The sequence below is a fragment of the Eucyclogobius newberryi genome, unplaced genomic scaffold (genome assembly GCF_026437365.1).
Source record: "Eucyclogobius newberryi isolate DKJ021-1_F unplaced genomic scaffold, fEucNew1.0.hap1 SCAF_21, whole genome shotgun sequence".
In the NCBI taxonomy this organism is placed as follows: Eukaryota; Metazoa; Chordata; class Actinopteri; order Gobiiformes; family Gobiidae; genus Eucyclogobius; species Eucyclogobius newberryi.
In genome coordinates, this window is record NW_027315846.1 from 9,233,146 (window position 1) to 9,256,603 (window position 23,458).

The 23,458-nt window shown below is 39.5% G+C and overlaps 1 protein-coding gene across 1 annotated transcript; it reads left to right on the top strand.

Annotated features, from left to right (window-relative positions):
• Positions 1–665: 665 nt before the first annotated feature.
• On the top strand, positions 666–18,111 carry slc7a14a (solute carrier family 7 member 14a). Its single transcript, XM_072457981.1, has 9 exons — positions 666–1,168; positions 3,138–3,374; positions 5,830–6,047; positions 6,139–6,285; positions 9,554–9,762; positions 10,545–10,692; positions 11,419–11,914; positions 13,214–13,450; positions 17,586–18,111. Exons 1-9 carry the CDS (start codon positions 862–864, stop codon positions 17,867–17,869), a joined length of 2,283 nt encoding a protein of 760 aa, XP_072314082.1. The 5' UTR covers positions 666–861; the 3' UTR covers positions 17,870–18,111.
• Positions 18,112–23,458: the final 5,347 nt, after the last annotated feature.

A 23,458-nucleotide genomic window follows, 5' to 3' on the forward strand; every position in this document is an offset into this window, starting at 1 on the left:
ATTTCTGCACTGGTAATTAACATCTGTCTCATACTACTTTTTGTAGTTAGAGTTGTCAAAAGTATAACAAATCAGATACAAATCCAGACTGTATCTAAAAACTAGATTTTATTTATTTTGTCCATTTGAGCAAGCATAAAAAAACATGTAAAGCGTTTATCACTAGTATAAGTGCTTTTATTTTGTGTGAAAAATTACAGTAAAATGTCAAAAAAAAGAGTTGAGTATCGAGACTATTCCTTAGTCTTGAAATCGAATTTGAAATTTTAGTATCATGACAACATTTGTGCAGATATTGTAAAAGCAGCTCTTAGGGTTAAAATAAGACAGAATGGTTCTGTCTGCATCTAATTATACTGCTAAAAAATAGACACAAATAAAAACAATGTGGTAATGTGGCCCATCCCTAATCGAGTATCATCTGTTGTGTGATAACAAGTCAAAAAATGAATTCACGGAACAGAAAGTTGCAATGTAATCTTCCAAACAAAGCTATGATGTCATAGGTATCATTTGACTGTCCATCCACATTCTGAACCTTTGACATGTGTTGGCACATTGGGGATGGATTACAAAAACAGGCTTTATTAAAATATGACATAAGCATTACCCACAATCAAGTTTCTGTCCCATGAAAATAATCTCTTGCTTATGTTTGTTTTCCAGATAACACTCCTCTTTCCTGTGTCTGGAAACAGTGAGAGGACATCGCTCTGAAAACGGATGCAGACGGAGTGAATTCGATCTTCTGTTTGGACAATATTTCCCCCCCCAAGCCTCTAAGGAAACCCCATATCATTTTATACTATCCGTGGAAGTCTTTTCAATTCTCCTGATAGTGACCCTTGACATTTTTCCGACATGAGCGGTCTGGCCAGGAAACTGGACCCACGCAGGGTAGAATGGGGCGCCACTTGGAACACTTTCACCTCCAGGATTCTGAGGACCAAACCGGTGGAGTCCATGTTGGATTCGGCCACGTCGGGCACGGGCGCCCACGGGACAAAGCTGGCGCGGGTGCTGTCCACGGTGGACCTGGTGTCTCTGGGCGTGGGCAGCTGCGTGGGCACCGGCATGTACGTGGTGTCGGGGCTGGTCGCCAAGGAGATGGCCGGGCCCGGGGTCATTGTGTCCTTTATAATCGCAGCGGTGGCCTCCATACTGTCTGGTACGGGACGAGCGTTAGAAGCAGTGTGAGACGCAAAAAGCCAGATGCGTTTGATTTAAATTCAACTTTATATCCATGGTACATTTTAAAGTAGATACACCACTACAAAAAATGTGATCGTATTTGTGTTAGAATATTATTGTATCGACTTTCAGCGCTTCACAATGTATAAATCTGAACATTTTCCTATTGCAAACAGCTCCAATAAATAACAAAGACACAAGAGAAACACAATACCAATCTTATATAAGCTATAATAAAAGTGCTACTGGGACGTTATAGAAGATGTTTTATTTATTTATTTATTTATTTATTTATTTATTTATTTATTTATTTATTTATTTATTTATTTATTTACTTATTTATTTATTTAAAAGGGAACAAGCTGTAGAAAATGGATGGATGGATGTTTATTTATTTATTTATTTATTTATTGGCTGACATTGAGAGTAATGACACATATAGATACATATTTGTGAACTCGGGATAACTATGGGTAATATATTGCAAGTGAAAAGTAACCTTATTTCTAAAAGATATAAAACACATGAGCTACGATTTAAACAGCAGAATGAAACATTAAAGTAGTTTGTTGGTTATAGTTAATACGTCATAGTCATTATTTGACTCTACAAGACTCAAATGTTCATGTAATTAATAAAAAAGTCACAGAAAAGATTCATATCATACATTTTCAGCCCCAAAATGTATTGTCCAATCTGTTGTGTAGTGAATGATTTAAACACAGTAACAAATGTTGCGATACATTCACAAAAAACAGAACAATTATGATTATTTTTTACCATATTCATTTTAATTATTGCTATAGCAGTTGACAGTAGATACATTGCCCTTTATCCACACCCGTTTGATATTTACGTGAACATATAAATGATAAACAGTGCAGTGCTAAAACGTGGAGCAGAAATGTTCTTAGCCAATCTCGGTGAGGATCTAAGCCCCGCCCCTCCATATGTTTCACACAGGAAACAGGAGGCCAAGTTAAAAGTGCACACACAGTTCAACACAACATCTTTGTCCAGCCTCCATTAGCCATTTATTAAGTCTGGGCTCATCAGAGTGATCTTACGTTGTACAGACAGTTATGTTTGAAAAGCACTCACGGGGCATCGGAACACTTTCCTAATGTCGCTATCAATTACCAAAACAAAGCCTATTACAGTAACACAACACTGCAGGGGAAATAAGAAATAGAGCTATGATTTTAAACTTGTACATCAGTGTTTCTCAAACAAGAGAAACTAGAGTTTGTTCAATTTTGAGTCAGTTTGTATCATGTTTTGTCCTCCTTTGAGCTCGTCCTCCTTTAGAACTCCTTAAATCACCCGGTTTAGTCCATTTTAACCTAGTTTAGACCTGGAATAGTCCTGTCATAGAACTGGTTTGGATCTGGTGGTTCTCGGAATGTCAAATATTAACTTAAGCAGTACTTGATGTGAATAGTTTGTGAACCACTGTTGTAGATAACTAACATAACTTAAATGTATTTTAAGTTTGTCATTATTCTAGTAAGTTTTCATCTGGAATTATAGCCTTTTTATGTGTGAAAAGCCCACAAATTGTATATTTTCTTAACACAAATTATGAGTTTATTTCCATAGATTATGTTTGAATACCTTATTAAGTATTTTAGTTAATGCAATTAGACAGAAAAAGAGGTTTGTTTGCAATAGGACCTCAATGATTAATCAACTAATCGTGACTAGTCGACTATGAAAAATGATCATAGTCATACTTTAGTAATTATAATCATTAACTGGACAGAGTCTAAATCACATACAAAAAATACTCTTAATACTCTAAAGACAGTGACATTGTTGAAACTAACCTTTATTCATAAATATTCTCTATCTAGAACCCTTCAGACACATTATTCCAACCTGTATTTGATGAATAATGTGTTTTAAAGTCTCAGTCTTGTACTGAAACGTCTCTGTGTCCGGTGCAGGAGTGTGTTACGCAGAGTTCGGCGTCCGCGTGCCTAAGACCACCGGCTCGGCCTACACCTACAGCTACGTCACGGTGGGCGAGTGCGTGGCCTTCTTCATCGGCTGGAACCTGATTCTGGAGTATCTGATTGGCACGGCGGCGGGGGCGTCGGCTCTCAGCAGCATGGCCGACTCGCTGGCCAATCACAGCATCAGTAACTTCATGATCACGCACGTGGGGGCGCTGCACGGCCTGGGTGAGTGGAGGCCGGGGGTGGAGGCGGAGGGTTGTGTGAGGGCGGATGTGTTTTAGACGTATACATGGTGTTCAGAGATGTTAGAATCTGAATTACTTGTATTCTTTTTGACCGGGAGAAGAAATAGAGCTAAACTAAACTAAAATGAAATATCTGTATCACAACCAGGATAATACAATATGAATCTGCCTTTATCTGCTAAACATACAGAATAAACAGAATATGATGTGACTTTCAAATATCTATTCATGGGTTTAATCACACTACCTTTTGTTACGGATGCGATTTTGAAGACTTTTGTTCGTTAAACATTATTGCTGCGCTTTCAGGCCTAATGTTTGTCACTTTGAAAGACATGGATAAAAACTGACAATTTAAACAGTTTTTAAAAATGTATTTATATATATTATGAAGCTTTTTTTTATATATACCGTATTTTCTGGACTATAAGTCGCACCAGCCAAAAAATGCATTATTGAGAAGAAAAAAACATATATAAGTTGCACTGGAGTATGAAATGCGGTGGCAAGTGTGAAAATAACAAATAATATCACGTATAAGTCGCTCCGGAGTATAAGTATATGTAGCTCATCTAATTTATTATGCTAATATTTAATTGTGATGGTACAATACACTGCTAAATTATTATTACTTTTGTGTGTTAGATTGTACATTTATCATGGAGCACTTGAATTAGGGTGCACGTCCATGAAAGGGGCTGTACCTGGACGGTGTGTGGAGTTAAAACTAGGTCAGCCACGCCTTTTCATTGTGTTGAGTGTGGCCCAGGTGTGTTCTGGGTGTTGTGACCTGTCTCAGATGTGTGTATTCAGAACCGTGGACTTATTAAAAGTTGCAAAACGGAATGTATCATCGTATCATTCGAGGGTGCAACAAATATAAGTATAAGTCGCAGCCCGGCCAAAACTGAATGAAAAAAGGTGCGACTTATAGTCCGGAAAATACGGTAAATATGTTATAACAATAATAAAATGTACAGCCTTTTTATGCCTTTTTAATAGATGACAATGTGTTAATAAGAGCCATTAGAGCTCTGCAAACTGTCTTTTGATATTTTATTCTACTCTCACACAATTTCGACTGGCAAAAGCTACAGATCTGGCAACATTATGATCACTAGAAATCTTGCCGCAATCAGGTGTTTATTGGTGCTAACCTTGCATTTCTGATTAGTACGAACACGTTTTCATTTCACGGCGGTTTATTCTTTGCAGTTTGGCTTCGACCCCTGAATAATACACAATATTTGGTGAAAAGGCTACAAGAATGCCGCTTCTTTAAAACCCAATAACTCTGGGTTTTAACAACTCGCTGCAGTTGTACCCGTCTGACAACTCCCTTCCGGCTCTTTCCTGTCAGCCGCTGACAAAGCAGAGCCAGCGCCACCATGCAGCTGTTCACAACACAATGGAAACATGCACTTTTCCTATGGCAGAAAGACATTGTTTTGATATACAGTATTAAATAGCGTAGTTCGTGTGTTAGCATCCTTAGCCACACCTAATGGTCGAAGCAGTCTTCCACTTAAAATACCACAAACCCACTAAAGAGACGTTTAAGTAACTAGTTTAGCCTGTCCCACGTGACCTTTAACGACCCCTAACATTGTCAAAGGCTTCATTAATAAGACATTAGCCTGTACTTTCTGAAAAGGATTTTTTTTGTTCTCAAAGTTGATCAGTAGAACCAGAAAGAAATGAGCAAATGTTTGGATTTCAGACAGTTGGCTAAAGATGATGATGGCTGATACAATGAAACTCTTGTGACATTGTATAATTGTGGTGTGCAATTTTTCCATTCTACTAAAACATGTCTTCAAACATATTAGCTGAGGTTTAAGTATCAGACAAATACAAAATTATTGTAAAAATGTCCTGCAATAGAGCAGAAATGTCCCGTCACATTTGGAAGTTTGCATATTTGTTCCATTTTTGTGCTTTTGCTACAATTTTATAAACAAACACAAAAATAATCAGTATATCCAACACTAGAGTTGAACCATATATTGAAGTTCGGATAATATATTGAATTTTGGATAGCATATTGAATGTTATTTTGAAGCTATGCAAAGTCATAATCAAGTACTTCAATTATTGGAAAACATGCTACAAACAGATCTGATCAAAAATGAAAAAGTTACTGTATGTTGTACATTTTCAAATATATAATATTTGGTAAGGTGTAAGGTATAAGGTATAAGGTGATATCTTTGCACTTTTGTGATTAATTTGACCAGCATTTAATTTTGTTTTTTATAATTAAACCTCAACAAATGCGTTTTATGACACGTTTTATCACATTTCTGTTGGATTTACATACCTGTAATATTGTCTGACTTTCGCTAACGAGATACTCAAAAACAAATTGTATTGATATTGTAATTTAACATCTAACCCATCATACGTTTAAGAAAGAAACAGTTTTTTTTTTGCAGGTAAAGGTGAGCAGTCCTACCCTGACGTCGTCGCGCTCTTCATCGCTCTGCTCGTCACCGTCATCGTGGCTTTGGGCGTCAAGAACTCGGTCGGCTTCAACAACGCTCTGAACGTCATCAACCTCATCGTGTGGGTCTTCATGATGATCGCCGGCCTGTTCTTCGTCAGCGGCGAGAACTGGGAGGACGGCCGCTTCCTGCCTTTCGGGTGGTCGGGGGTGCGTAGCCTAACGGACGAGGGGACAGATTGAGTGGACAGAAGTGCGTGTAATTTGATTGAACATTTGCCGATCTGCTGTGTGGCTGCAGGTGATGCAAGGGGCCGCCACCTGTTTCTACGCCTTTATTGGGTTTGACATCATCGCCACAACGGGAGAAGAGGCCAAGAGCCCCAACACGTCCATCCCCTACGCCATCACAGCGTCGCTCATCACCTGCCTCACCGCATATGTGTCCGTAAGTTACTCAAAGTGCTCACGGCAGGTTGGGAAAAAGAGTTTCAAAAGAAGTAGTGATCCGGACATTGTTTTAAAATTCAAGACACTTGGACTTCCATTGTAAAGTCCTTTTTCGGTCTGATGTGACATATGACTGGTTCGTTGTTTGGTGGGGTAGTCCCTGTGGTAAATATACATCTTAGTTTTACGTCGGTTGAGTTGCAGTTGGTAAAGAAACGTTGAAAATGACAGGAAGTAGTGCTGAGTTCTAGAAGAGGGACGCCATAGATGTTCAGCGTTTCATTGGGGCGGGACGGAGGCTCCATGATCAAAAACCATCATTGTAACCAAATTAATTGTTCCTGACCCTGACCCTGACCCTGACCCTGACCCTAACCGTACCCTCATGATGGATTATGTCGTCAGTGCAAGAAAATGCTACAAAGATTATAGGCCTAAGCTCCGCCCCCAGAGCACAATGCTTTGTCATCCCAAATCCAGGGACTTTACAAGCAACTGACAGTTTTTAAACAGTTTAAACAATCATTAAAAATAAGTGTATATGGATTTTGGCCCTTGTTTACGATCAAATTTATTTATCAATATGGTTGCTGTCTCTTTCTGTCATATCTGCTGCTCATGTCCAAACAGGAAGTAACAATAAGCTCGTCCTCTCCGGTTAGATCTGTGTTTGACTTCACTTGCCTGGTCTGAGTTCTGTGTGAGTGGTTGGTGCCTCCAGTTTCCTCGAAGGAGAAATCTACGTTAAATCTGGACAAATGCCTTGTATGTGAGAACATGCGAGTCCAGTATAGATGTTTATTAAAGAGAGCATTAATAAAAGACATCGTGGTTCCTGGCTCGTGAAGTGTCCAGCTTAATTAACTGCGGGCGTTTTTTCTACGCCCTCTGTCGACACTTCAGCGCTCGGTGATCATCGTTGATCATCCGGACGAGGCTGAAATGAGCCCATTATTAAACGTCACAAAATGGTCAAATTGAGTAAAATCTTCAATATATACATGTGCAAAATGTTATGTCATATCCACGTTAAAATCTATTATAGTATGAACTGTCTGTATCGAGCCTTAAAGCTGATGCACCCATTTTATTTGTCATAAATTAGTAAATTCACTTTTTTCCCACCTGAAAGTGTATTGTTAAAGCAGAACCATCGTCTTCATCTAATTAGACAATAGTTTATCTTTTTGAAAGTGCCTCGTGTTGTCACTTTGTGGCGCTTTGGGATGAGAGCTGATTGGCTGTTGGAGGTTCTAAAGCTGTGCAGAGACTGTAGATGTAAATACATGCTTTCTGAACTTGAACTCACAATGCTCATCTTTTCAAAATTTTTCTATCTTACATCATAAACTATTCAATGGTTTCAAGACATTTCTGACTGAAGCTAATTTATAAATTGAGTAAAATGTTCTTACCTTGTTATAATAAGTAAGGTTTTGTAACAAGTCTTAACATTTGGAAACACGTTAAATAATCTAGGACCAGTAAATTCTTTAAAACTACTGAAATGAGGATAAATTAACTTAAACTCAGAAAGGGAATGTGTTTGAAATACTTAACCTGGTGTTTACGTGTCACTTTTCTTAGGACATATTTGTAGCTTGTCAGATTAACGTGTCTGTGGCTCTGTTTGTGTACAAAGGCCTTACTTCCCAGGCCTCATATATAACTATAATAAGACCTCTGGAGCGTGGGTGTCTCCCAGCTCTGATCTCGACTTATTCCACTCACACAACCTACTTTGGCACTTTTTATCCAGAGGGTTGTTGCTATGGCTACGGTTTAAAATTGCCCAATAAGAAAGAGGCATTTTCGGCACCTCCCAACGAGACCAAAGATTTAATCAACTTTTCTTTGAAACTCAGCCCACTTATTCTCTTACTTTATACCATTGTATCCAACTGTGTAAGCTTCAGAAATGACCCAGTTCTGCAGTTTTGTGCCAACTTTACGAAGGGAATACGAAGTAGAAACGGAGATTCAGAGATTTAGAAATACAGTATAACCAACATAGTAAGAACACCTTAAACTTTTCATGGAAATAAATGGATGTATAGAACAGTTTATGGAGCGGATTAGCAAGTACTGATATGCGGATACAATACAATTTAAAAATGAATGAAAACCATTATTGCCCTGACGAGAATGTATCTTAAATACAGATAATTGATGTAGTTTTGGGGCACCATATTTTTAAGTATATATATATTTTTTATGTTGGGAGTTTAAAAAAAAAATTGTATTTAATTGTAAAGATATTTAAACAACCGGTGCATTAGTGTTGGCGATATGGCAAAACAAATCCAAACAAAAATCACCACTATTATATTCCCATTGTTCATTCTCCATTTTCTATTATGATTTTGTATAAACAGACTTTTAATAATTGCAATTTAACAGGAAAAAAAACAACATTCCCACTGAAACACTTGATATTATTCACAGGTTTAGCAGTAGACTTCTCGATTAAAAAAAGCAAGCAAGTTTAAATAAAGAATTTGACGTGATAATTCAATGTTTTAGTGTACAGAGGCATTGTAAATTGTATATATTGTAAGCTTTTCTCATGAACGTCACCAGATCACCAGGAGACAGTTTCTACGGGTTGGTCTTTTCTCATGCTTTTCCTCGGCCATAATCTGTTTGGGCAAATCCTCCCTCCCATATCCCGGGTCAGTCTTTGTGACAGATGGCCCTGCATGAATTTACACGTCAGCTTCACAAAACACACAGGAAGCACACAAATACACGCACAGTGAGAGGGAAATATCACTAACAAACACTGAATTAGAGGTGGGAAACGCAGAAATGTGCAAATGTAGAATATCATGTGTCATTTCTTATAATAAACAGAAGTTAAATGTTGCAAAAAGATCATATAAGTCATATTTCTGCACTTTTGTGATCAATTTGCAGTCGATTCCTTTTTTGTGCAATACTTGACATGTAGAGGCCTGTTCTGTCACATTTTTGATGAATTGTAAAAATATGATTTGATTATTTTTTAGAATAAACCAAAAACAAATTGCACACTGCTACTTGAAATTGGTGAATCATTGGTTTGCAGAATTAGATCACAATTTAAATGGTCAAACTGCAAAGAAAAAAGAAAGCTTAGACGTCATCAAACATGTTTAGGTTTTATTTCAGTTTTTTGTTCAAATGTTAAAAATGTGGAGTTTTTAAATATTTGAATAGACATGATTTAGAAGGGCAAATAGCAGTAGTTCAGTCCTTCTAAATCAGGATCTCTGTTTTTCTTCCAGGTTTCAGTGATCCTGACCCTGATGGTGCCGTACGACGAGATCGACACGGACGCGCCGCTCATGGAGATGTTTGCGCTGCACGGCTGCATGTTCGCCAAGTACACGGTGGCAGTCGGGTCCATCGCCGGGCTCACCGTGTCTCTGCTCGGGTCACTGTTCCCACTGCCCAGGGTCATCTATGCCATGGCAGGGGACGGGCTGCTCTTCAAGTACGGCCGCCTTGACCTTTTTCTCTTCTATTTACTGCCAAATTGTAGCTCTAAGGTTCTAGAGTGACAATTCCAATATAGGTGCGGGAATGTGTTTGAAATGCAAGAATTGTATGAATGTTATGTACCATACCAAAGTAGTACTACCAAAACTGTTCTAAACTAATGAGTAATTTACAAAACATCTAAAGCATAGGTGTCAGTGGTGTGTCAGTTCAGGTGTACAGATAACTACACAGACGTGGAGATGTTAGTCAGTACATTTAAAAGTTTTTTTAGATCTTGAGAAGTTTATTTTGTTATAAAGTCAAATGTTTCTCTGTGTTGAACTGTAGATCAACTCTGAAGTTGTAATGCACATAAACTGAAGCACAGTATTGGTGAAATTACACTTGTTTTTCTAAATACATTTCAGTTTATGAGAACAAACGTTTTGTAATTTTTTTTTCATCGATCCAGTAATTGCTTCAAAACAGCGTAGGCTATATAAAGCTATTTATTTCTTATATTTTTTAATAGTTTTATGTTTTACGTTATGTTCGGCCCGCGACTTAAATGAGTTTGGACACCCCTGATCTAAAGGAAGGATTAGTTCAAAGCAGTACAATATGCAACAGCAGTCTGAAAAAGGAAAAGCAGATTTACCATCAATCACAAGAAAGAAGGAGGAAACAACTCTAAAAATCATAGTGGTAAAAAGAGTGCATCACAATCATCATCACTGAAAGGGTTCTGGTGATTACATTCCTGTTCTCCTCACACGTGCTCTTTTGTGTGCGTAGGTTCCTGGCTAACGTGTCGTCCTACACGGAGACCCCGGCGGTGGCCTGTGTGGTGTCGGGTTTCCTGGCGGCTGTGCTCTCTCTCCTGGTCAGCCTCAGAGACCTCATAGAGATGATGTCCATAGGGACGCTGCTGGCCTACACGCTCGTAAGTCCTGAATAGTTAATGTTTTTAGATTGATTTGATTCTCCAACTTTTTCAACACCAAAAAGTATTGATTTATATGCAAAATATACATATTGGTACTGAATATACAAATACATAACATAAAAATGCAAAGATTATGATACGTCAAGTTACAATTCTTTATAGCAGAAGATTTTATTCAGTTTTTTCTTTCAGTTTTCAAACGCAGAACACCACAGAAACCGCCCAGAGAGTGAAAATAACCATAAAAACATTCCAAAACAAAATTATGGCATATTTAAATTGATGTAATGGTCCCAACTAGTCCAAAATCTTTCAAATTTGTCCATTTCCAAATGCATAACAGAAGAATTTCAATGCATTTTAATGCAAAACTCAGATTGATGACATTACCTGCCATAGTACTACTTGTTATCGGATTGAAAAGATAATTTACTTTTTAACATAGGTTTTTTTAATCCTTGTTTTGAGGACATTACATTTTTTGACCTACTTATTTGTATTGCCTGTATGTTTTGTATAGATAAATTTCACCCACGACATTGTCTTAATATTTTTAAGAAATATTAAAAGTATATTTACAATTTTCTGAGGTCTAGTCCATAATAGAGCTGATCCAATCCAATGCTAAAAATAGCTTTCACTTGCAACAATATTGGCAAAATTTCATATTGCGTTGTGACATTCAAAAATAAATCTAAATTGCCTCGTCTTCCCATCCTTCAGGTGAGCCTCTGTGTCCTGCTGCTGCGTTATCAACCCGAGAGCGACATCCACGGCTTCGTCAACTTCCTGTCCGAAGAGCAGAGCAAAAAACGCAAGGAGGGCGTTCTGGCCGAATGCGAGAAGGACGCCTGCTCGCCGCCGCCCGAAGCAGACGAGTACGGAGGGGCGCCCACCAACACGTGCGGCGCCAAAAACCTCCCCTCCCTGGGCGACAACGAGATGTTGATCGGCAAACCGGATAAAAACGCTTACAACGCGAGCCACCCGAACTACGGCACCGTGGACATGACCTCCGGGATCGAGTCGGAGGAGACGGAGGTGGGAATGACCAGGAGGTTGAAGAAGCTGATCGGCCCGCGTTATTACACGTTACGGATCAGGCTGGGTCTGCCCGGGAAAATGGACCGGCCCACCCAAAGCACCGGGAAGACTGTGACCATCTGCGTGCTGCTGCTGTTCATCTTCATTTTCGCTTTCTGCTCCTTCATCATTTTTGGTGAGTTTGATTGTGTTTCATGTGCAAGTTTCCTCTGATAAACCTATTCTCCAGGATCAACTTAAATAATTACCGTATTTTCCGGACTATAAGTCGCACAAAAACATGATGCAAACATGACAAAAACATCCTATGTTCATATTCATTATTTTACTGTGAGAAAAAAAAAACTGATGGTTTAACGATTATTATTATTATTATTAATAATGATGATGACAGACTCCTATTACTCAAGTTTGTTATGAAATTGAACTGAATGACAAAATACCGTGAATGTGACAAAAGTAACCAAATTAACAAAAAGTACTTTATAATAGATTGAACCCAACACATGTAAATTTGCTTCTAAAATACTGTATTTTCCGGACTATAAGTTGCACCTTTTTTATAGTTTTGGCCGGGGTGCGACTTATACTTATATTTATACTTATATACTTATACTCCGGAGCGACTTATATGTGATATTATATGTTATTTTCACACTTGCAACCGCATTTCATACTCCAGTACGACTTAGATATGTTTTTTTCTTCTCTATTATGCATTTTTTGGCTGATGGGACTTTATGAAAATATGGTACATGAAGGTTTTTTTTATTTATTTTTATTGATTGCTTAATTACCTTTATTTTGAACATGCCAGATATAATAATTATCAAAACAGACAAAAACATGATGCAAACATGACAAAAACGTATTCAATCCCACCCGCAGTTCATTTTCATCATTTTAGTGTGAGAAGAAAAACATGATGGTTTAATGATGATTATTATTATTATTAATGATGATTACGCACTACTTCTATTCCTCAAGTTTGTTATGAAATTTAACTGAATGACAAAATACCATAAATGTGACAAAAACAACCAGATGAAAAAAAAGGACTTCATATTTAAATGTATTTTATAACAATAGATTAAACCCAACACATGTAAATTTGCTTCACAAATATTATTTTTTGGTTTATTACATTGTGACCTAAATCATCACAATCATCAATACAGAGATTATTTATTTTTCGGAACGCAATCATCCAGACATTTCAAATAATTAAAAAGAAAATAATCAGACGCAAAGTAAAAATATTGGATTTTGCAGTTTATTGTAAAAATAATTCATCGCTGAATTAAATATTGAGGACTTTGTGTCAGTGCGAGACAGAATAAATGCTTTCTGTATTTATCTATTTCTCTGTTTTAGATTTTCTGGTGTATTATGTTTATTCTTTAACTCGTCGCTTACATTTATCTAAAACGACCGCACTAAATCTGTCTAATGTGATGTAATGTCTCTAAAACAGGCTCCAGCAGCATCGGCGAGGGAAGCTGGTGGGCGTTGATGCTTCTGATCTTCTTCGTCCTGGTGTTGGCCGTGCTCATCATCGTCATCCTCCAGCAGCCGGAGAACCCCAAACGCCTGCCCTACATGGCCCCCTGCGTCCCCTTCGTCCCCGCGTCGGCCATGTTGGTCAACATCTACCTCATGCTCCGGCTCTCCGCCATCACCTGGATCCGCTTCTCCATCTGGTGCTTCGTGGGTAAGAGGAACGCTTTTGGACAGATGTCGGACAGTTTTCCAGTCAAGTAGCGCAATTTTGATTTGTTTTGCATTTTTAAAAATAGTTTGGTCCAGGATTCTGTTCTCGATGCACATTTTTACTACAAAACAGTCATTGACCTGGACAGTAAAGAATCGGATAATCCAGTAATTAGATCACAATTTTTTGTGTGTGTTTAAATGCACTAAAGAAATCTGAACATCAAAACTAGCATTTCAGTTTATTCATTAATTTTTAGAGAAACTTTGGAAGACACGTTTTAAAATAACTATTTCAATCTTTTACGTTTTATTTAATTGTCATCTTCACCACATGAATTTATCTTTTTTTTCTTATTTTTTTACATAATTCTCTTGTCAAAACCAGCACAATCAGAAAGAAGTCTGATTACTCCCATCAGAGGATAACTCCAGAAATCAGATTTTGGCATGTAAAAGGTATTTTAAGGGTAGTGAGACTAAGAAGGCCAGTTCGGCTCCAGTTCGGCTCCAGTTCGGCTCCAGTTCGGCTCCAGTTCGGCTCCAGTTAGACAGCGTTATGTCAGAATCAAACAATGTTATGCCAAGGAAAAAAAGATAATGTAAAAATGGCTCTTGCGAGGCCGTGAAGGATAAATGATCTGAATTCTCTTGCCAGTGACATTTGTTATTCAAGTCGGTGTAATAATCCCTCCTTTGTCTAGGAGCGTTCATCGTAGAAAAGGATTTAAAGGTTGTCATCTGGACGCTGTCTGGAACATCAAGACATTTTCATCAGATTGAGAATGACTTTTGGATGAAAGTTTAAACATCTTGACTTTCAAAACGCCTCCCGATGACTAACCTTAAATCCTTTTCTACGATTTGTAATTAGACTTTAATATGATCCGGTAAATACAGTCGTCACATACAATTCTGAATAATTAATTGAGGGCTTAACTACAGGGTTTGCTAGTTTATTGGATTAGACTTAATTAATGAAGACAAAGGGCTATTTCAAATCTCCACTAACAATCTCACTTTGACACAACAAATAGTACGTGACAAAAGCTCATTTCAGGGCACAATATAATATATAAGAGATACTACATTATTGTGGTGTGCAGAAACAATGTGACGAATTATTGCTGTCTTTATGACAATTTCAATGCAAAATAAGATGGAAATATGATGGTAGCTACTCATAGAAACAGGACACATCTGTCAATCTACTTTATTTCATGTAAAAATGATAAATCCAAACCCAGCACGAACACTTTGCATGACCAGGAACACGTTTTTTAAAGTCCTCTTAACATTTACATGCAAAGACCATTACCGTTCAGCTGTTGACATAAGATACTGAAGCTCAATCATTTTAATATCCCCATTTACATGCAGCAACACAAAACTAATTACCATAAAATAACCCCATGACATGCTGCTTCTTCAATATTTATTCATTATTTATTTTCCCGTTAATCATTCCAGAAAGGTCAACACTGTTAGATTAAATTACAAGTGCAATGCATGTGTTTATCAAAGTGAATGAGCTGCTTTGCATATTTCTTGTTAAATAATTGACACGGATTGACTGGAGGATTTTCGAACATTAAAGTGGGATAGACGTTGGATTTGCACTGCCAAGTTCAGTGAATATGGGTCATTTGCGTTGTAGATGTATACAAAGCGGACTGCTGGTGGATTTAATTCTATTTTTTGTGAAGGAACCATTTTTCCTTAATTATTACATGATTTTTTCATGTGGAATGTTCAAAAGGAAAATCCAAAAACGTTGAACTTGATCGTTTCTCGTAACAAGACCATTGATCCCGCTGCAGCACAAGTTAAATCTGCTTTTAACAATCACTTTTATCTCCCCCTCCTCTGTTCAATGCTATTGGCCTGCAGAATGCTGTGATGTCTGATATCTGAAACCCAGAAATGTGCAAAGCAATACACTTTACTGCAATGAAAAACAGATGGAATTCTTCTTTGTGTTGCAAAGTTTGTCTCTTTCAACCACAAGATAATTACAGTTACCAAGTGTCATTGGCCCCGGTTTTCCTGAGAAGTAGAGAACCGTATTTTTCAATCGTAAATGGAGATGTCTGGAGCATAATTCTCCCATCTACGTTTAGTTGACTGGCTTGGCACTTTGTTTTGTAGATTTGATTTGATTGGTAAAACAAGCTGCTGTCTGTACAGAACAAAATTGGACGCCGTATACTTAAACAAGAAAAGATTTCCCTTTGGGTTGCCAGATTTGTCACTTTCCATCACAATTTACCGACCAACTATTACTGCTCCAAGATATTTCCGTTTTGGATCGATAAAGCTGGAGCCTGGAGGATATTCTAACATCTAAGAGCCTTGAGTGGTTATTGCCAAACAAGCACTTGCATTTTCGTTGAATATTGAGAAAGAAAAACACAAACACACATATAATTTTATGTCTGGTTCATTGCAAATCACAATATTGATCTAAAACTGCGTAAGCTCGCCACTGTTTTACCATAGAAAGCAGCAGTTTTGCATGTTCATATTCGAACAGTGCCATTTTAGAGCCCTAAATGTGTCACTTAGAGTCTGATCTTTTCAAATAACTGCACAGGGATGTGGGAGGGGATAGGGGGTAGGAGGAAACAGGTGTTTTCTGAACACTCCGGCTTCAGTTGCAGGACAATAAAGGATTACTCAAACATGCATGAACCAATCCAAATATAACTTTGAGGAAACTAATAATGAGGTTGTCACAAGGTTAAAATCTCATTTAATTTCATTTTTCATGATATGTCTCGTTTAAGACTCCTCCAAGACATATTTCTTGACATAAATACTGTAAACATAACCAAAGCAACATCAAGTATAAATAGCTTCTGAGATTTTCCACAGCACTGAGTCAGAGTGAAGCAGAAGGCTGAACACACACGGTTACGTAAGGCCGATAGCATCTCCATTATCAAGTGCAGATGTGTGATGTTGTGACTGTAAATAATGACTCCGCTTCTTCATTCTGAGAGTAAAGGGTGCGATGTGTTTGAAGCAGCGTGGCTCTTTGTACGTTTGTTTTTTAGAGGAAGGATGGAGGTAGTCTCTGTGCTTTCATTTCCTGCAGAAGATGTTTACTGTGTGTGTGTGTGTGTGTGAGTGTGCGTGTGCATGTGCGTGTGCGTGTGTGTGTGTGTGTGTGTGTGTGTGTGTATATTTTATTCTTACCCATATAGCTAAATAAGTGCAGGAACCTAGCTTGATCATGATGTAGAGAAAAAAGCTCTCATTCCAGTCACACGCTTCTTGAATATGAGCAAAAGATTGATTGAATTTATATGTATATGTTTTCCTTAATATATTATACCATTGAATTCAAAAGTAATAATATGTGTACTAGTTATCTTTCTACTACTACTTTTCACGTGATCCTTGAGGGGGTAAAGCTAACTGGAGGCACTGCACCGTCTGGAAATGTGTTACTCAAGTTTGACTTGTCATTGGTGATGTCATTGGTTCAAAATGTCGCCTTATGATCAAAACGTGTTCATAATTATTGATTTCAGATTTATTTATTTTTTATAAAAGTCTAAAAAATTATATTGTGGCATCTGTAATCACAAAAATGTAATATTGATTGTTTTTTTTTCATTCATTTTCATTCAGCGACATCACATGTTTGTATATTGATTCTATTCTAAAGGTTTGTGAAAAGTTGGCAGAAAAGAAAAGTTAATTATGTTAAAGGCGCAATGGACGATTTTTCGGCGATTTGAGAACGCAGGTGGAACTGATACAACACAAACGTGCGTTTGTTTATCAGCGCAACGGAGCGCATCGCATCGCTCGTCTCCCGTAGATTTCTGTCCACTTCTGCGTCAGCTCAAACAGTCTTTCTCCGTCTTCATTTTGCCCCGTACACTGAGGGAACTATATTATTGTTCTGGCTTTTAAAATAAATACATATATATTTTAATACACATTAGACAAGGCACTTACATCCACAATGCAATTATTGTTTTAGTTGTAATTTCCAATCCCTCCACCAGATGTCACCCCAGCCCAAACATGGCATTATCACCTCTAATTAACGGCCTCATCTCTGCATCTGGTCACTTCTAATTAACGTCCTCATCTCTGTATCTGCTCTGTGTGTCTCGTTTTAGGGATTCTCATCTACTTTGGCTACGGCATGTGGCACAGCACTCTGGAGATCACGGCCCGGGAGAACGAAGTGCACGCCTCCACGTACCAGCGCTACGACCAGGGGGTGGACGAGGGCTTCTGCGGCTTCGACGACGACTTCTACCCCCCCACCACAGGAGAGTCGTGGGACGGCCAGCAGGGGGGGCAGGAGGGCCAGACCAAACCCCAGAGCGACGGGACAAAAGCTGGAGGCAGGACCGTTGCAAATCATGGGCTCGCGGAAGAAGACCCCATGGATTTCTGATTCCGAACTGTGTCTCTCCTGAATGTACTGCCTTGTCTGCTGCCTGTGGGATCATGGGAAATGGAGTGTGTGTGTGTGTTTGAGCGACTGATGGCGTCAGCTTGCATGCATGTGTGTTGTTCTTTGTGCGTTCGTCTGTTTATGGGGGACCAAAATGACTCAAACGATACATTTAAAACATGGTATTGCAGAACAGTATGACCAGAGGTGACCGCAGGAAATCGAACAACAGAAACGATCGATTAATGGTGTTGTAGGCAAAAAGAGAACATGCGATGGTATTGTTTTGCCTGGAATGTTCCACAGTATGGCACTTAACGTATCTAGCTAGCTTTTTTAAAATCACAGATGTTTAAATAGTGTTCATGAAGGCCTTGCGTTGCCAGGTGGTGCCACATGGATTAAGTAATTGAGTGTACACAGTGAACCTTTAAGTTAAACTGCCCTTTTTGGTGAATGGTCATTTTGTTATGCACTTTCCATGTCTAGTATGGTCAATATGGGTTATTAGGTTCTTTTTTTGGTTAATCTGCCTCTTGATTGTGTTTAATTTGGACTTTTTTAATGGACTAGATATATATGCATTTATGAATTAAGAGGACAGACCTAACCACAGTCTAAATCCGAATTTGCAAATTATTTCTGTTCTGTAGCTTTGCCCCCAAACTGTTAAACCAAATCAGGCTATACAACTGAAATTTTGGCAATGAGTTGAGATCTTTTGCCATTGATTTTGAAAAATTTTGAATTTCTTTTGACATCTACAATGGTTTCATTTGGTCCTCCATACAACTGGTCTTGATGGTTTCCCAGCAGTCTCTTTCATGCTCCAGTCTTTGTTACAATTTGGTTCCCGCTCCTGTGAACAAGTCAAGGCCACATTTTTGTCACTTGTTATTCACTTACCGGCATCCCACGCGAAACGGGGAGCTGAAAGAAAAGCAAGAGATAAGAAAAAGAAATACTCGCCTTGCCAAACGTTTTAGAGGAAATCAGCTCGTCTTGAACTCGAAATGAGGCGTTGAGTGGGGAAAGTTATGAATAAGCGTTTCGTTTTCCGGGAACACCTATGATATTTCCTTTGCAGTCTGTTAACACTCACCATTGACTCACTATAAAAGCTTCGAATCACGTTTCACTTCATCACTTTTTGGCTGACCATCGAGCCAAAAGGGACGGGAAAAGGGCGTTAAATGTTACAATTAGTACACAGACTTTGCTTGCAATAGTGCCTTCATCCACTGTTTGTTGAGTCGACGTTTTCTATGTGAGAATGTACCATTACCATACACTTGATGGTCGTATAAATGTTTGTTATGTTGCCCGTTTTCCCTCAGCATGCAATTCACATCGACCACCACACATAGACCTACCAAATCTCGCAGCAAGAAGCTAATCTTGATTGTCGTATTCAACCTCTATTGTCTTTGTCCATGTCCGTTTTATGGCTCTTAAGTCACCAGCAATGGCACTATAGGTTTAGATTTGTCTTTATAACTAGCGTAGCTTTTAATACACAAGCATCATCAACAACAACAAGCCTGCATAACATTGTGAGCGCTGGTAGATTAGATATCGCCGGCTGCAAATCGTTTTCTTTTTTGCCAGACCTCCGTCTCGACCAAACAAAGATTTTCAAAGCCAAAAAAACACTTTCTACCTACAAGTCGTCCTCTTGATAAGTGAAAAGTGTTTCTATATTCATCCGAAAATGATTTAGGGGATCAATATCAGCCTTGATACTTGTTAATGAATGCAACGTTAGCCTGCAAATGAATCAAAGGTGCACTATGCATTTTTTCTGGAGGAGGGTCACCTGATCTTGTCTCCATGGAGATAATTTTGCCTGAAATTTTCCACATTAAGAGCACTAAACTTATCCTTCATTCATCTTTTACAGTTTCTTTCAGTGCAAAACGAAAACAAAGCATTTTTCACCATCTGTCGTAAAGTCATTTTCAATCTGAGGAGCTGATCTTTTTAAAACATTGCTCAGACGACCACCAAAAACGTCTTAAACCTTCCTACATTATTAAGGTATTAAACCATCAACAACACATTCATCTTACGCCCTAATATTGAGGTGGTCACAGCGTTTTCGCCTGATTTTGGTTCTGAACCCGTCCGAGCTTCTTGGTTTTTTAGCGCATGCATGTAGCTATTGTCCGTTCACTGCTAAGTGCGCTATCGCTACGAGTTATTGTGAAAGTTATTTGTGAAAGTCAATCAGTCCACCGTGTAAACTGCCAAGGTTTTTGTGAATCCGTAGTACGAAGAATGTACGTTGTCTTGGGGATAGTCGGCAATCGCAGCGCAGAAATGCTAAACTGGGGAGGCTATAGTTGACGTTTGCCGTGTTTTTATGTGTTGTATCTCGTCCCCCGCGTTGCTGCATCGGTCTCTGCCAGGGAAGCCTTATTCGCCAAATGCACTAATCGAAAGATGCCACGCTAAAGCCCCGCCCTACCTCCGCCTTCCTTCGGACGCGCCGCCTACTCTCGGATCACAATACGTTTTCACCTAGACTACAGGACCATCGTGTTGCCCGGTGACGTTAATGTATCAGTATGAAGCTGCCTGATGGCAAACTGGCAATGAGTGATTTAACAGTGTTCGAAAAGAAGGGAAATGCGCTGCAGCGTGTGATTGGTGGTAAGGTAACACTTTATAATAACTACGCTCTTATTGGACTTAATTGAGCATGAACACAGACATAATTCATAATCATAAAGTAGTTATACAAGAATGACATGGTAGATAGTCACTAAAATGTAATAATTCTTAATAAACATTGTGAATGAAGGCTTTATTAAGACTAATTTAGGTGTAGTTATAATATAAAGTGGTACCAAAAAATGTGTGCAAGGAAAGTAAAAGCTGAAGTTTGTTAAATTACCCATTTTCAGTGTCGTCCAGTGACATCAAAACAAATTGCACATGTTTTTTGTGCACATTTTGGACACTTTTGAACACTCCTCTGTTTTCCTTCAGCCAAATACTTCTTCTACTACCACTACTACTACTCCTGCTGCGTCATTTCCATAGCTCAGCCAAATCCAGGGGGGGGCACGATGAGCTGTCACCCCTGACAACCATGTACAGACAGATTAGTTGTTGTGTTGTTTATGTGGAGGAGAATGCATGAGCGTCTGTGGCGTAGCCTCGATGTGACGTGTGTAGCATGCTCTGTGCACGAGGCCCAGACCTGGACTGTGTTTGCATGAGGCCAGTGACACACTGAACACATGGACCATGAAGGCAGAGTGACCAGTGACACACTGAACACATGAACCATGAAGGCAGAGTGACCAGTGACACACTTAACACATGAACCATGAAGGCAGAGTGACCAGTGACACACTGAACACATGAACCATGAAGGCAGAGTGACCAGTGACACACTTAACACATGAACCATGAAGGCAGAGTGACCAGTGACACACTGAACACATGAACCATGAAGGCAGAGTGACCAGTGACACACTGAACGCATGAAACATGAAGGCAGAGTGACCAGTGACACACTGAACACATGAACCATGAAGGCAGAGTGACCAGTGACACACTGAACACATGAACCATGAAGGCAGAGTGACCAGTGACACACTGAACACATGAACCATGAAGGCAGAGTGACCAATGACACACTGAACACATGAACCATGAAGGTAGAGTGACCAGTGACACACTGAACACACAAAACATGAAGGCAGAGTGACCAGTGACACACTGAACACATGAACCATGAAGGCAGAGTGACCAATGACACACTGAACACACGAACCATGAAGGCAGAGTGACCAGTGACACACTGAACACACGAACCATGAAGGCAGAGGGACCAGTAACACACTGAACACATGAACCATGAAGGCAGAGTGACCAGTGACACACTGAACACATGAACCATGAAGACAGAGTGACCAGTGACACACTGAACACACGAACCATGAAGGCAGAGTGACCAGTGACACACTGAACACATGAACCATGAAGGCAGAGTGACCAATGACACACTGAACACACGAACCATGAAGGCTGAGTGACCAGTGACACACTGAACACACGAACCATGAAGGCAGAGTGACTAGTGACACACTGAACACACGAACCATGAAGGCAGAGTGACCAGTGACACACTGAACACATGAACCATGAAGGCAGAGTGACCAGTGACACACTGAACACATGAACCATGAAGGCAGAGTGACCAGTGACACACTTAACACATGAACCATGAAGGCAGAGTGACCAGTGACACACTGAACACATGAACCATGAAGGCAGAGTGACCAGTGACACACTGAACGCATGAAACATGAAGGCAGAGTGACCAGTGACACACTGAACACACGAACCATGAAGGCAGAGTGACCAGTGACACACTGAACACATGAACCATGAAGGCAGAGTGACCAGTGACACACTGAACACATGAACCATGAAGGCAGAGTGACCAATGACACACTGAACACATGAACCATGAAGGTAGAGTGACCAGTGACACACTGAACACACAAACCATGAAGGCAGAGTGACCAGTGACACACTGAACACATGAACCATGAAGGCAGAGTGACCAGTGACACACTGAACACACGAACCATGAAGGCAGAGGGACCAGTAACACACTGAACACACGAACCATGAAGGCAGAGTGACCAGTGACACACTGAACACACGAACCATGAAGGCAGAGTGACCAGTGACACACTGAACACACGAACCATGAAGGCAGAGTGACCAGTGACACACTGAACACACGAACCATGAAGGCTGAGTGACCAGTGACACACTGAACACACGAACCATGAAGGCAGAGTGACCAGTGACACACTGAACACACGAACCATGAAGGCAGAGTGACCAGTGACACACTGAACACATGAACCATGAAGGCAGAGTGACCAGTGACACACTGAACACATGAACCATGAAGGCAGAGGGACCAGTGACACACTGAACACATGGACCATGAAGGCAGAGTGACCAGTGACACACTGAACACATGAACCATGAAGGCAGAGTGACCAGTGACACACTGAACACATGAACCATGAAGGCAGAGTGACCAGTGACACACTGAACACATGAACCATGAAGGCAGAGTGACCAGTGACACACTGAACACATGAACCATGAAGGCAGAGTGACCAGTGACACACTGAACACATGAACCATGAAGGCAGAGTGACCAGTAACACACTGAACACATGAACACATGAACCATGAAGGCAGAGTGACCAGTGACACACTGAACACATGAACCATGAAGCCAGATCTAGTCTTTAAAGCTGGGTGAGAAAAACACCTACAGTTCCAAAATAGAAATTTAAAATAGTTGATAGCGAGGGAAGTCAGGTCTCTATAGTAGAAGGGTGGGGGGGGGGGTAAATATTGAAAACTAGACTATGTCTCAATTGTTATATGCAAAATTACAATGTCACATGTATCGACTACAAGTAACACTGTTAAAAATGACCTCAAAAGGTACCTCCAAAACAGAGCATAACGTGATATTTCGGCACTTTTGAGTTTAATTTTATGTTTCATGCTTTGTATGCAATAATTCCTCAACCTAGACATTTG